The sequence below is a fragment of the Nothoprocta perdicaria genome, unplaced genomic scaffold (genome assembly GCF_003342845.1).
Source record: "Nothoprocta perdicaria isolate Ctin4 unplaced genomic scaffold, notPer1 scaffold_132, whole genome shotgun sequence".
Taxonomy (NCBI): Eukaryota; Metazoa; Chordata; class Aves; order Tinamiformes; family Tinamidae; genus Nothoprocta; species Nothoprocta perdicaria.
Genome location: NW_020454450.1, coordinates 1,158,656 through 1,173,263, shown reverse-complemented (window position 1 = coordinate 1,173,263; position 14,608 = coordinate 1,158,656). Strand labels below are relative to the sequence as shown.

Genomic DNA, 14,608 nt, shown 5'->3' with positions numbered 1-14,608 from the left:
GCGGGGCCGGCGGCGCGGGGGCGCGCCCGGCTGGGCCGCGCCCGGCTGAGCCGCTCTGCTTGTGTCTCCCGCAGGCGCCCTGCTCGGCTACCTGGCCTCCGCCAAGTTCCTGCTCTACCTGGGCCACGGGCTCTCCACCTGGGTGAGTAGCGCGGCGCGCGCCTCGCCCCGGCCCGGCCCCGCAGGGACCCGCCGCGTTTGCAGCCTGAGCTGCGCTCTGCATTCCCTGGAAATAGCGCACTGCGCGGGTCCGGTGCCTTACCCGGCTGCACGGAGCCCCTGGGATGCGCCCCAGGGTGAGCGCAGCGAGAGGAACAGGGCACGGCCCCGACTGGTGCCTTGGGAAAGGCGCGCGCTGCGTTGCCACACGCGCCTGGGAGGGTTTGTGTGTTCCCCCTTGCACGGGGAAACGGCGTTTGCAGCCCGCGGCGTCCTGCCGCTGCCCTCCCGCGCGGGCCGAGAGCGTCCCGGGGGTCTGTCCCGGCAGAGCGCCCTCGGACACGCTTGGAGGTGGAAGGAACTCGTGCAGCAGCTCCCCTCACTCGCTCAGGCCATTAAAAAAAAAAAAAAAAAACTGTTTCTCTTCATTATAGTAAAATGATAGACTAATACTGAACTAAAAGATGAATAATCATGTAATATACTCTTGATTTGCTATAAATAGCTAGGCTCAAAAAAAGTGCCAAGTTTCTTTTAGTGCTGGATTTGGACTGTTTTAATGAGTACTCTGTGTAGCACCGAGCCTACTGCTGATGGACAGTTAGAGCACTAACCTGCTGGCAGTGCCCTGCTTTCCCTCATCTAAAAGGTTGCCTTGATGCTCCTGTTAATGGAGGAAGCAAGGCTTGGAGGGACATCCAACACTTGTTTACCCAAGCGCAATATTTTTAGCAATTATTAATTTAAATCAGGGGGTCGGGTGATGTTTGGTTTGCAGTTAGAGTCCAGGGTTGTTACCTGCAGCTGTTTGTTCTGTCAATACAAGGGCCAAACTGCTTACCTGGCTGTCCCGGCTCCCTGCTGGCCAGCACCAGCAGAGCTCCAAGCTGGGATTGCTCAAATGCCTGTGCAAGGGCCACCGAGTCAGGTGAAAACTACAGCGCACGTGCAGGAGGGCAKGCTGCAGGGTGCCCGCTGCGCTCTCCGCGGCACCGGGAACCGCTCCCGGCTCCCTGTGGGCCGCTCTCGTGCTGAGCGGCTGTCTCGAGCCGCCCAAGGGAGAGCAGCGTGGCCTGTTGCGACAGAACTGGCTGCAGGACTGCGCCGTCTTCATCTCCTGGGCTTTGATGTTCTCGTAGCCTGAATGTGTGTGCTAACAAGAACAGTTTTCCGCAGGCAACCAACCAGCGCTTCCAGAACTGAAATTACGGGAGCCTTGCTCTAAAATGTCAGTGTCCAAAATAAAAGCTAACGAAAACATATCTTCTCTGTTGATGAGAGAAYTTGATCAACTTCCGTGTTGCCAGGCCACTCCCAGATACAGACAGAAGTTGAAAGATTAAATCTCATGTCTCAGATGCTCAAATTTGAGCAAAGTCTAGGCTGTCTTAGGCTCTTGATCAGTGACAGTGCCCGTATGTGGGCAGGATGGCTTTGCTCAACGGGTGCCCCAGACTTCATGCAGTTGCTTCACATATATAACTTATTCCTATCTATTGCTCCACAGTGGCGATTGAGCCAAGTGAAGCTGTTCTCCTAGTTGTTGTCTGCACTAGTAATTAGTCATATAAGTATTGCAGCTTCCCAGCTTATCTCTGCCACTGAAGATACCCAGGAAGCCTTTCATCAGGCAGCAGCCTGGCTACTGCTTGGCTTCTTGGCTTCAGTGCTGGGCTGGGACTGTGTACACTTAACCTGAGAGGCTGTAAGGATGGTTGTAACAGAGAACTAAAGACTGCCTTTACAAGCATGGTTAGGCTAAACAGCTATAGTTGTTCATTACAAGAAGTTTAAATATCCCTATATGGAGTCATCTTAAAGTAGGATCAAGTATGTATAATCAAGGCTTTGCCTGCTGTAGAGAGATATTTGCTATTGATATCTCAGTGAATTTTACTTTGAAATTTTGTATCAGGTTTATAACTGCTAATGATTGAATGTTTTTTCTCTGGCACTAACTTATCTTACTCTCTGACTTTTTTAAATTTTTGCAACTTGCTTCCAGGTTGAAACAGCCTTGATTATTCCYAAAGCTGCCTGTGTAGATTGGCCTGATCAAAGTTCTCTGGGTAAATAATTTGGATGAGGTTAAACAGAGCTTACAGSTTCCTTAAATGAGTCCTGTAGCAAAATCACAATCTCACTGAAGTCAAGAGAATCATCCTGTAGGTCTCAAGTAGGATTGGGCTTCTCAGTCCAACAGTAGTGACTGTCGCTGGCTTTTGCACACTCAACTTCTTAAGATTTCTCTTTCATTCCTAACAGAATTCAATAACTGAARCATGTATGCATAAGGGAAAAACTCACAAGGTTTTCCTAATGAGAAATATGTTTTAGAAGATGATTTTTCAAACATAAAGCCTGCCTAAGGCTAAGCATACATTGTAAATTGAATTTAGGGAAGAAATAGCTTAAGTCATATTAAGCTTAAGTGAATGATAGTCTTGAAGTTTTCTGTTCTTTCATGTTCTTTCTGTACCCTTAACTGTAGAATGCAAGTGTAAAATTTGAAAGATGCTTGGAAGAGTAAAGTTAGATTTGCCCTCTCCTAAATAATGAAGTCAATTCTGCTCATGTTTGCGTTCTTTCATTGGTTTTGTCTTAAACCATACAAAGCAATGAGATGCTGCTTTAAGCTTTAAAAAGTGAAATTTTATTTATAATTGGGACACAATTATTTCTATGTCCACAGTTAAGGAGACAGTGCAGGTGTTCCTACTTTGCAATRTTTGAGGAAACGGCCTTCAGAATACTTCAGTAAATGTTAAAAGCCACGTTCTTTAAGCATGTATACTACTACCACGTTAAAAACTTTTCTTTGAATTATGCTTGCAGTAGCCTTAACTCTTCAAATAGCATGATTTTTATGCATCCTGATAGCTCTTTTAATCCGTATGCCAAATTTGTTATTTGCTCTTATAAAAGTGCTTTGATGTGACCACTCCAACTGTTCAGGTACTACATGTTTCAAAGGTCCTTAAATACTTGTAATTGCTGCATTACACAGCAATTACTTAAGGTGAAGGAAGGGAACAGTTTCATATTTGGTCTGTAGGAGACTTAAGATCGGGGGCCCTTGTTAAGCATATCCTCTGCCCTAGAACAGCGTTCCCTTTATCTGCTTTGTTATTGATTAAGTAAAGCCTTTTCTGTAGAGCGCTTGCAACATGCTTAAAAATACAGTGAGATAATGACTCCAGTCATATGACAGCGTCACCGASATGGTTGTTAAATGACATTCCTAGATCTCTTCGGTAACAAAGAAATACTTTAAACRGTATGAAAGTTACTTTGTTTAGACATCTCGCTAGCTGCATCAGCCAAAGAGTCAGAAATGTATCAGAATATGGAAAAATGTACAGTCAAAGGAACAGTGCAGTGGTAGGTGAAGTATAAACTAGTTTTGATATTCTGCCTCTTAGTAATACACCATTGTTTACCATGGTTAAAAAGTTCACATTCATTGTTTTCAAAGACCTGACCAAAAAGAGGCTTAGGGCAGCACCTTCCTTGATCTACCTGTATTTGTGCTTTGTTGTTTTACTGAATTCTGACTCTTGACTAACTTTTGTTTTTTAAAATTGCTTTAACATTCGCCCATCTAAGGACAAGTCACTATCATCAAAGTATTAAAGTATACTAATGATAATTGATATAAATATAAAATTGATATAAAGTATACTAATGATAATTGATATCTTGTGGTATCTATTTGGTAGTCAGTGCTAGAGAATTGAAGTTTTCTCTGGATCTTGTTGGAAGTGGCTGGCAACAGACTTCTATAATAATATAGGATATATGTGGAATTTGATGCAATGCATAAGCTGTAATATACTGCTTAACTGGAGCAGATGATCACAGTGATACTTGGTTAAACCGGAGAGGAGGATATAGTTTATGGTTTAAAAAACCCCACATGTGCAACAAACCCAACACTTGGTTAATTCAGATGTTTTTCAAGGCATTAGTAAAATAGCCCACTAGGTCTCTATTGCTTTCTTGCAAGGTGCAAATAGTAATGCTGTGTGTGTACTTTATTTTTAAAGGGAGATCGTATGTGGCATTTCGCTGTCTCCGTGTTCCTGGTTGAACTTTACGGGAACAGCTTGCTCCTGACTGCAGTCTAYGGGCTGGTTGTGGCGGGATCAGTTCTGCTCCTGGGAGCCCTCATTGGAGACTGGGTGGACAAGAACTCCAGGCTCAAAGGTTAGCATGGCTAGCACAGGCTGTTTCCTTAAGGCTGGATCAAACTAATGTCAAAAGACAAAGGTATTGAATACATCAAATCAAGTAAGAACTGGGCTAGCTCAGGCCCTTAAACAAATGATTTTGCTTCAGAATGATACCTATTTTTAATACATATCCTCTAGCCTGTTGTGTAAATGGGATGGCATCAAGTTCTTCATACGCTTTCTCTTTTCAAGAGTTACGTAATGGTATTACTCAATGACACATGAAAAGTAAATTTCAGAGACTTAGACCAACTCTTGTTTTTATTGTTTTAAAAGAAATAATTCAAGCAGTTTGCTTCGATGGCTCAGAAAAAGCCTACTTGGGCATAAACCCTAAAAGGTGCAAAGTCACATTAGACATGATATTGACTCTGAGACAATGGATGATTAAAAACAAAGTCTAAAATGACACCTCCATTTTTGGGGAAGGGAGGGGCACTGAGGGAAGGAAACAACTAGGAAGCTAAAAATATTTACAAAGTCTTTGTTCTTTAACTGCTCTTTCTGTAAGCTTATAGATTGGTCATTCTTGCATTCATTATTGTTGCTCTTCTCTTTGATTTGACACAGTGGCCCAGACATCCCTGGTCGTGCAGAATGTGTCTGTCATCCTGTGCGGTGTTATCCTGATGGTTATCTTCTTGTTTAAGACACAGCTCTTGACCTTATACCACGGATGGCTTCTTGTGAGTGCTCAAACTTGTTAACAAGGAATTTACCTAGAAGGAAGTTTTGGGGGGAGTATGAGAAAGAAGAGGGATTTTTTTATTCTACTCTAGTCCTTTTAGTCARTTCTGTGACTAAAACTGGCAAATAAAATCCAAGCTAATTGCAAAAAGAGGGGTGATTTGCTTCCTGTCAGGAATGGTAAAGAAAACTCCTCATGTTTGAAGAATAATGCTTAACTGGATGGGGTTAAATGTAAATCTGTAGTTTCTGGTTGTGTGATGTAGCAGTGGAGGTCTCCCATCATCACTTTTCTCACTCCGTAACTTTTTCCCCCCATTTTTCTAGACGATGTGCTATATCCTGGTTATCACGATAGCAAATATTGCCAATTTGGCCAGCACTGCCACAGCGATCACAATTCAGAGGGACTGGATTGTGGTGGTTGCAGGGGAAGACAGAAGCAAACTGGCAGGTGAAATATGTTGCCTTTTTAATACCTTAAAGTGCCTTACTTTACAAGTATGAYGTTAGGTTAGAATTTCAGAGGTCAGTGCACTTCACTTCTAGGTACTGTTAGGAAAAAGCTTAAAGGAGCAACCTTTGTTTTTTTTCCCCTTCTATTCCTGACTACACTTGCTGAGGTTAGAAACTACTGGGACTGTGATTACAATGCAGTTAGGTAACCCTAAGCTTTTGTTCTTCATTTAATCTTAAAGAGAAACTGCTTTTTTTTTAATCAACCAGATAAACATATGTGCTCTTAAATCAAATAGCTTTTCCTATTAAACACTTGGTTATTTAACYTTCAGGTACTTAAGGCCAAGTGTTGCAATAATTTATTTTTAGGCTTCTGGGATGCAACAAAACTGTTGCCTAGCCAGGCACCTTACATAGAGATCAAAGAGGATGAATCAGTCCAGAACAGTTAAGTACCTGGATCAGGAAACTGCCAATGTAAAATGCTGAGTATTTGGAGTTTTAACTTCTACAGCATTAGGTGCCTAGCTCAGAGCTGTGAATACTGACCTTCTGTTGGAACTGAAAACTCTCATCTGTTATTTGATACCTCTAGTATTAGACTACAAGCTTAATATTCTCTTGGCTTATTAARTATTTTTTCTTCTACTTTTTCCTTTCTTGCCCAGTGGAATGGCATCATTAGAGAGTTTCCATCCCAGTTCTGTAGCTAGATGGTCATAACTACTAGGATGTGAGAAGGTTTGTGATCCTCTACAGGCCAAGGACATGTTGCACCTCACGGGGAGAGTTTCCAGGGCTAATTCCAAAGGGATGTATGATCAATGCCTGGCTGTGTTGCTGCTCTGCTTACCACACAAGACAGTGTGGAAGCATTGTCTTTCATTACTACCTTGATCAACTTCTGTGGAGTCTATATAAGGCAGTAAGAGGAGTTGAGCCCCCTTAGAGGAGTTGATCTTGAAGTACAGATGAGGCAATGTAAAGTTCCTCCGTGCCAAGACGCAAAGCTCACTGAGGTAACTCTGGGTCTAAGTTTTAAGTACAAGATATTTGTGGAGTTTAGGTGCCTCCAGGCTTAGGCAACACTTCAGTTTTATGAAATATTTTATTTAAAGCTACTTAAATTGTCCGTAAAGTTCCATTCTTATGCCTAAGTTCTGGGCTTTAGACTCTTACATTAGGTCAGTCTCCAGTAAGTCTCTCTCTTCCTCAACAGAGGGTAGAGAAGTCTCAATCTCATTTCCCAGTACACAAATTTTCCCTGTAGCTTTTACTTTGACCTTGCAGTGCCTTTCTAGGTCATGCCTTTACACATATGAATCACAAGTGGAAAAAATAGTTCCATCTCTAGAAGCCTTAAGGCTCTAATGGCTCTCATTAACCTTTCTTCCTGTGTTAGATCATATTCAGCAAATCATCCCCCACCCCCTGTACTTCTACACATGAGATAAGGTACAGACCACACCTGCAGAGAACTGCCTGGCAGGCAGTCCTGGGTCTGCTGTGACTTCGGGCAGTGTTATGTGACCATTCTCTGTTGGAAACCAGGCAAGAGGTTCCTGAGGACTGAGGCAACGTTGTATGAAAGAGGAAAACAAAAGCTTAGCAAATCCGAAAGCTCTGCCAGGCAGGCATAGGGTTGTGTGTTTAATCATAGTGTAATTTGTGCATCTTAAGATAAAGCAAAAATAAAATGATGCATTGATAGCAGCAAATACTAGTTTCTAGCTTTGTTAGTGTCCTCAGAGATGAGTCTTAACTAGCTTGGTGGACTAAGACAGCTGATAGGAGCTGTCTGGACTTCCCCTTTTCACTTTAATCGTAATCACTGATTAGTCTTTTAAATCACTGATTCTTGTGTATCTGTCAAGCTAGCCTTAGATAAATAACTCAATGTACCTTCATTTTTGGAATTTCTAAAGCAAAACATTGACTCCAACTTATAACTAAGTGAAGTGTTTGAACTCAAAACAGAATAACTTAAACATATCTTCTAATGGCGGAGCAATTAGATTGACTCCAGATTCAGAAAGAACAGATGCACACTGGTTTACAATTTCACTCATTTGTTAAAAGCTCTTTTAATAATAGGATCCTAAAAAGACTGAGATAGTTCTAAACAGTGTGAGGACCTGATGTACTAACAGCATCAGACAGAAGAATGGCAATATTAATTGGAAACCTGTAGCAGCCTGGGCATTGAAGCAGATTCTGGAGCTCATTAGATTGGGGAGTGAGTAGAAAAATCCCCCTCTTGGCAAAGGGAAGCCATGTCCCTGTGAAGGGGCTCCTTGCTTTGACCATAAACATACAAGTGTAGAACAGAAGGCAGCAAGAACTTTGCTCAATATGTTCTGAGAAGGCCTACAAGTTCCAGCAGCCAATGTGACGGACTCAATAAGGAAACTTAAATCTATTTCAAAGGTCTGCTGCTATCGCTGACTACTGTGTGGTCACCAGTTATTAGAAATGAATGGAAGAGATTAAGGAGTACATGGCTCAGGAGTGGAGAGGCAGCAGGAGCTAAAACTATCTTTACAGAATCTGTTCTGCCATGCGAGATCCCCATTAGCGTCCAGAGCTGCATGTCCTGGGTTTGAGTGCCACAGAGCAGCTTAGGAGTACGTCAGGCACCTGGATGCAGGAGCAGTGTGTGATGCAGGTTATTTTCACTTAGTGGGTTTGCAGCGGAGGAATTTCTGCATGCTCAGTCTGGAAACCTTCATCCAGGAAGATTTGAGGAGTGGGAATTTAGCTTACTAACATCTGGTTTATCCTAATAAATTTAGATTTTTCTTTCTCGTTATGATTTCTCGTAAACTTATTGAGCACACAAAAATGCTTCTAGTTTGCAGTCCTGTTACAAGTGAAGTCACTTGTCGGGGGTCTTCCCTTGACTTGATATGCTCAGGAACTTGATGTGTGTTTAGGTGCAGTTCTCATTGTGCTAATGAATATTTCCCTGTAACTGTTAGCAACTTCATATTCTCAAATCATCCCTGACAGACATGAATGCTACAATACGAAGAATTGACCAGTTGACCAATATCTTGGCCCCAATGGCGGTTGGGCAGATAATGACGTTTGGCTCCCCAATGATTGGCTGTGGCTTCATTTCGTGCTGGAACTTGATGTCTATGTGTGTGGAATATTTGCTGCTCTGGAAGGTCTATCAGAAAACCCCTACTCTGGCTCTCAAATCTTCAAAAGTTGAAGAATCAGAACTGAAACAGCTGAATGTAAAGAAAGGTATTGAAAGTATTAAAGTAGCTGTTCAAAACCACAGTATATTTCCTGCATCGGTCAAAGCAAAACTTAATTGTTTTTCTGTCTTGTTTGGATGCTGTTTTGAGGATACAGCTTTTTAGTTTGGGTCAAAAACACCAGGACTGTAAGTAACAATGTTTCTTGCTCCAGCTATTAGGAGTTAGCCCATAAAATTAGCTAAAAGATGAATCCTCTCCTCTTAGTTGATCCTTTAGAGTAATCCTGCCCTGTTGAGAGCTGGTTGATGTTGATGAATATCCATCCATCTCCCATCTAATATGCCAACAAAGCCCTTTGATAGATAGTGTCTACAAGCAAATGATTTGTGTAGGATTTTTCCTCCTAGCTGGTCTCTGGTTACATGCAGCACTTCACTTGCAGGCTTTGAGGAAGTTGCAGGCTTGGTGAAATATTTTACTCTAGCTAAGATAGGTAGAGTTTCTATTTATTTTTATAGTCTCTATTCATACAACTAATCCAAATACCACTCTGGTCTTTGGATTTGTTTATGAACAGTGAAAGTGTGGTGCCTTTCTTCTATAATTCCACCTCCACTCCTTTAATATAAAAGAGCATGATCTAAAATCAAGTTTGGAAAGGTTTTTCTTGTATTTTGGGGTTTTCTTGCATGTTTTGCCTTGGTAGGCTTCAGCAAGCTTCTCTGCTATAATAAAAGATACTGCCAGAGGATTAAGTATTCCCTTATTTCCTTAACCTATATTCCTATTTCCATGGTTAGTGCATTCAAACGTAAAAAAAACCCTTTGAAATACAAAGTAGCATTAACTAATATCCATTATTTTCTTTATGGAAGATTGCTTAGAACGTTCAGTCACAAGAAGTCTATCAAGACAAAAGCATCACCTCTTCCTTTCCCACCAATTTAACAAACAGAACTGTGGTTTAAATACAGACAAACTTGATCTTACTGAAGGGAGTTGAGGACCCTTGAACATGCAACTACTCGGAAGCCGATGCGCTTCGGCAGTGGCGAATGTTCACTGTGAACAAGCGTGYGGGTGTCTTGCAGTTTGCACTTTGCCCTTTCCTGGCAGGCATCTAACAGCTGCGTTTCTGCCCACAGAGAGTGACGTGAAGCCTGCTGAAGGAGTGCAGCTCATGGTCGAGAAGGATGCCGGCGGCGCCGAGCCACGGCGGGACAAGGAGGCCGGCTGCGCCGCGCGGATCGCAGAGCCGTTCATCACGTTCCGTGATGGATGGGTCGCCTACTACAACCAGCCGGTGTTTCTGGCAGGCATGGGCCTCGCCTTCCTCTACATGACTGTGCTGGGCTTTGATTGCATCACTACAGGCTACGCGTACACTCAGGGTTTGAGCGGCTCCGTGCTCAGCCTCCTCATGGGGGCCTCGGCGGTCACGGGCATCATGGGGACCGTGGCTTTCACGTGGCTGCGCCGCCGGTGCGGCCTCGTGCGCACGGGCCTYGTTTCCGGGGCGGCCCAGTTCGCCTGCCTCATCCTGTGCGCCATCTCCGTGTTCATGCCGGGAAGCCCTCTGGATCTGACTGTGTCCCCCTTTGCTGACATCGGTGCCAGGCTGTTTGAGAGCGAACCCTTGCCCACCATTGCATCTCCGGGAGAGAAGCTTGAAATGGCTTTTGCAACTGGAATGCCCTCCTTGTTAAACGGGTCTGCTCCTGGTGACGGTGACCCGGAGTTGAGTCCCGAGCCTGTGCCTTTGATCTCTGTTAGTCTCCTGTTCGCAGGAGTCATTGCTGCTAGARTTGGTAAGTAGTGTGTATATTGGCATTGGAATCTGACTTACTGACTGTGCTTAATTCTAGCACTTGCAGAGCTTATCAGCTAAATACAAAGTTGATTTTTTACAATTGTTGGCTGCATTTGAGTGTTCCACAGCATTTCTAAGACTTAATTCATTACACTAATGTTCAAATGACTTTACAGTAGTATTGCTAATCCAGACTGCAGTTCTAACTTTTTGAATATCACACTGTACTTCGGATCATTAAAACAGTTACCACAATTGGAGAAGAATGCAACTTKTTTTTTGGGAATGCTCACCTCAGTTTCCCTTTCTTCTCAACTAAATAGAACTACTCATTAAAGGGAAACAKTATGCAACATCTGTGCTACTATAACTTTCAAATTTAGCATTTTAATCCATTCATTAAATGGTCTAATTGCAGTGTTTAATTTTAATATTTAATTTGAAACTTGTGAGCAGTATGGAAGTTCAGCTTACTAAGCAAATAGTTTGCTTTGGATGAGAGCGTTAATATTGTGAGGGACTTGCACACAATCAAAACTAGCATATTTTCAACCAGAGAAAAAAGTTGAATCTGTAATGAAGTCTAATTCTCATGAACATTAGACCTTTGTCTCTTTAATTTCTAGTGCTTCAGCTGAATTTTGGTGAAAGAAAATACTTGGTTATTATGCATTAAGCTTTCTAATTAAGCATTTAAAATGTATATACTTTTTTCAAGCATGTTCTTATGCAGAATTAATGGTTACTACTATGAATATGCTTTAAGGTATAAGATATCTTTAAATAAGGAACAGACAGTTGAGAAAACTGAAATTGATGTCTTGCTTCAACACATAATAGGTAAGGTAACATGTATTATTTAAGGAAATAAGAGCTATTGTTTTTGCTTTACTATTAACTCTGCTGGTCTCTCTGGATTAGTGCTGAGTTTGTCCTTTGTTTCAGGCAAATCTGAGTGTTCACAAAAATGTGTGCCAGTAACGGGAGCTGACAAGTCCAGTAATGTGGATAACTGTCTTTTCTCTCCATAGGCCTTTGGTCCTTTGATTTGACTGTCACACAACTGCTCCAAGAAAACGTGATGGAATCTGAAAGAGGCATCATCAATGGTGTCCAAAACTCCATGAATTACCTTCTTGATCTGCTGCACTTCATCATGGTCATCTTAGCCCCTAACCCTGAAGCTTTTGGCTTATTGGTGCTTATTTCTGTGTCTTTTGTTGCAATGGGTCACATAATGTACTTCCGATTTGCCCAAAAAACCTTGGGAACGCAGCTTTTTGCATGTTGCACTCCTGATCCCAAAGCAGTCTCTGACAGCTCACCATCTGCTGATACATCTACGGTCTGAAGAATTTTGCTACGCGTACATCACAGTTAGATGTATAGAAATGGTCACAAAAAGCAGTCTAAGGTGTTTCTCTAGAGTTGAATACATATTTAAGAAAGCCTTCCCAAAAGAAATAAGTCATCTTATGGTGAAACCTACACATTGTGTTTTGGACTAGGGACAACCTAGTTAGATCTTAACAGCTGGCATTTGAAAGGCTCCCCAGAAATTACAGATGAAGAATTTCATCAGAAAAACCTAGAATTTCTGTCCCTCTCCTACATCATGATACCGTTTGGCAGTTTTACACACTCACTTTGTCCATATTTGTTCCTTGAGCAAAATTAGGTTTTTGCTTGGTTCTTCTAGAAAAGCTTCACTTTCCATTTTCTCTTTGTCTTTTCTTTTACCTTTTGTTATGTTCTGTTCCACATATTACTCTTTTACCAAACTGGATAAAATCTTTCTTGGAGGTCTGAAGGGGATTTYAGACTTGTTCTAGTGTTTTACCAAAATACACCTCTTCCGTGATTTAACTTTACAGAAACATCTGTGCAGCTTTTCACTATTCCTTACAAAATGGATTAGCTCTAGGTACAAAATATTGTATTATGCTTTTGCACTTCATAAAGTAAAGCATATAACCTCATTTTAGTAGAAGCTATTAATGTAATATAATGTAAAGCATAGCAGTTTTAACTCAAATGCCAGATCTGCTCAGTTTTGTAGCAGAGAGTGCTAAGGTCAGGAGTACTGATACAGAAAGGTAAGTCAAGGGCTAATTTAGCCTTTGCCTCAGAGTACAAGCAGCTTAGGTTTATTTTCAAATGGCATGGCTTTAAGAAACCTTACTAAGCTGATGCAGAAAACGATTACTAGTCCAGGCAAAACACATCTGAAAAAGTGGATTTCTTGCATTTGTTTTACAGTTGGATGGATTTTACAACTTTAAGTTGATTCTAAGATACCTCTAGAACAGTCTCCACCATTGGACTGTGTGGCCCTCTAGGAACTTCAGAGAAATGGAGAAATGTTATCCCTTTGATTTCAGGAAGTTCTTGCATTATTTGACCCTGCACATGTACTAACCCAGTGCTTTTGTTGTCATTAGCCATTTATGCACTTTTGTGGAAGCTACTCTAAGCACTTTGCTTTTCAGTGGAGTTGAATCTTGCAGTATTCCAAGTTTTCCTTTGGTGTGACAGCATGATTTTTAAAGTTAAATCTTTGTTAAATGTTTGTTTGCAAAATTAGAAGAAKGAAGAATAAGAAAAGGTATTTTTTACATGTTGCCAAGGTTTTTAAAGTTTTTATTTTAGGTACTTTCTTGAATAGTCATCTATGTTGCCAGACTTCAGCCCTGGAATGTAAACGTATCAACTCCATGGACATTAATGGCGTTACACCAGGGTTGAATCTAGGCCAGTTATCTAATTAAAAAAAAATAAAAAATGAAGATAGTCTAAATAGAATGTAAAAAAAAAAACAACAAAAAAGAAGTAGTTTCTATCTCAGACATGATATTTTGTGAGGGGGCTGAAACTGAATGAGTGGGAATCCAAAGTACAGCCTCATTGTAGCCCTTGGTATTCAATAACTGGATGTAATAACCATTTTCTCTAATAGACCAAAAGTGATCATAACTGAAAGGCTCTCAGGGATATTTTCATTAGATCTTATAAGTGTTTATACTTTGACCAAGCTTCCTTTTTTTATTATTATTGTAATAGTGAAATAGGTAGAGTATCTTTCAAATCTGACTCAATCCTGAGTACAACTTCTGCAGGAAAAGGGAATTTTGCTATCAGCAAAATTTTAAATGTCAGAAGAGTATTAGAGCAAGCCTGTCTGGATTTGCAGGATAAAGCTGCCCAAAGGTGGCTTCTACAGTCCATGATAGCAAGCAGGATTGAACCAATAAGGAGTTCTGAAGCGCACTAGGACAATCTCTGCTTTGCCAAATATGTTGTGTTTCCATACATCTGTTAGCTAAATTGGGACCAGATTTTAATATTGCTGAAAATAAAAGTATTAGTGTCAGTAAGTGCCTCTGTATTGCACTTCCAGGAACACCTGCATGCCACCATGTAAATACCATTCCCCGTCCATCCGAGAAAGCTGGAAATGCATTTCATGGGGGGCTCTCTCTAGCCTACAGAAATGCCCTGTTCCTGAAGCCTGATCTCGTAGCATGGGACACAGGCATTTTTCTGGCTGCCCGTCCAAGAAGCCCCTTACTGGCAGGTGGGAGCCTACCCTGTTTCCAAATGTTCCCAAAGTAGAGTTTGTTCTGAAGAGCAGTGTAGCCTTATTCTTGGGTCAGAGTAGCTTTGTTTTTCACAATCTCAGTGCATACTGGCATCTGCATCTCGAGCCAAAAAAGTAGCATTAGGAGGGGGCTGGTCCTTCAGATTTTGCATGCATACTCTTGCTAGAGGTATGTGTGTGCAAAGAATACATGACCTGATGCCAGGACAATCCTAAAAGATTGGAAGTAGCAAGAATGTCTTTAGCTTTAACAGGAATAGAGACATTTATATTGGAAGTCAGGTATATTTTTCAGACCTAGTCAAAAGATGTCAAAAATTGTGCTGCGTGAGCACACACCCCATGTGTGTTTATACCTTTAACATATACACAGACACTTAGTGCTTTGAAGCAATGTGGAGCCTGAAATTTTACTTAGCAGGACTTTTGCGAAGTAAGCATTTTTGGCCTATTT

At 41.5% G+C, this 14,608-nt stretch overlaps 1 protein-coding gene across 1 annotated transcript in view; it reads left to right on the top strand.

Annotated features, from left to right (window-relative positions):
• The window catches only part of SLC40A1 (solute carrier family 40 member 1), a 13,461-nt gene extending 515 nt beyond the window's left edge, over window positions 1-12,946 (top strand). The window contains exons 2-8 of the mRNA XM_026033734.1: window positions 63-142; window positions 4,206-4,365; window positions 4,962-5,077; window positions 5,406-5,532; window positions 8,547-8,789; window positions 9,892-10,554; window positions 11,588-12,946. Of these exons, the coding sequence (XP_025889519.1) occupies window positions 63-142; window positions 4,206-4,365; window positions 4,962-5,077; window positions 5,406-5,532; window positions 8,547-8,789; window positions 9,892-10,554; window positions 11,588-11,907 (1,709 nt within the window). The 3' untranslated portion in view covers window positions 11,908-12,946. The remainder of the gene's footprint in view (window positions 1-62; window positions 143-4,205; window positions 4,366-4,961; window positions 5,078-5,405; window positions 5,533-8,546; window positions 8,790-9,891; window positions 10,555-11,587) is intronic.
• Window positions 12,947-14,608: the final 1,662 nt, after the last annotated feature.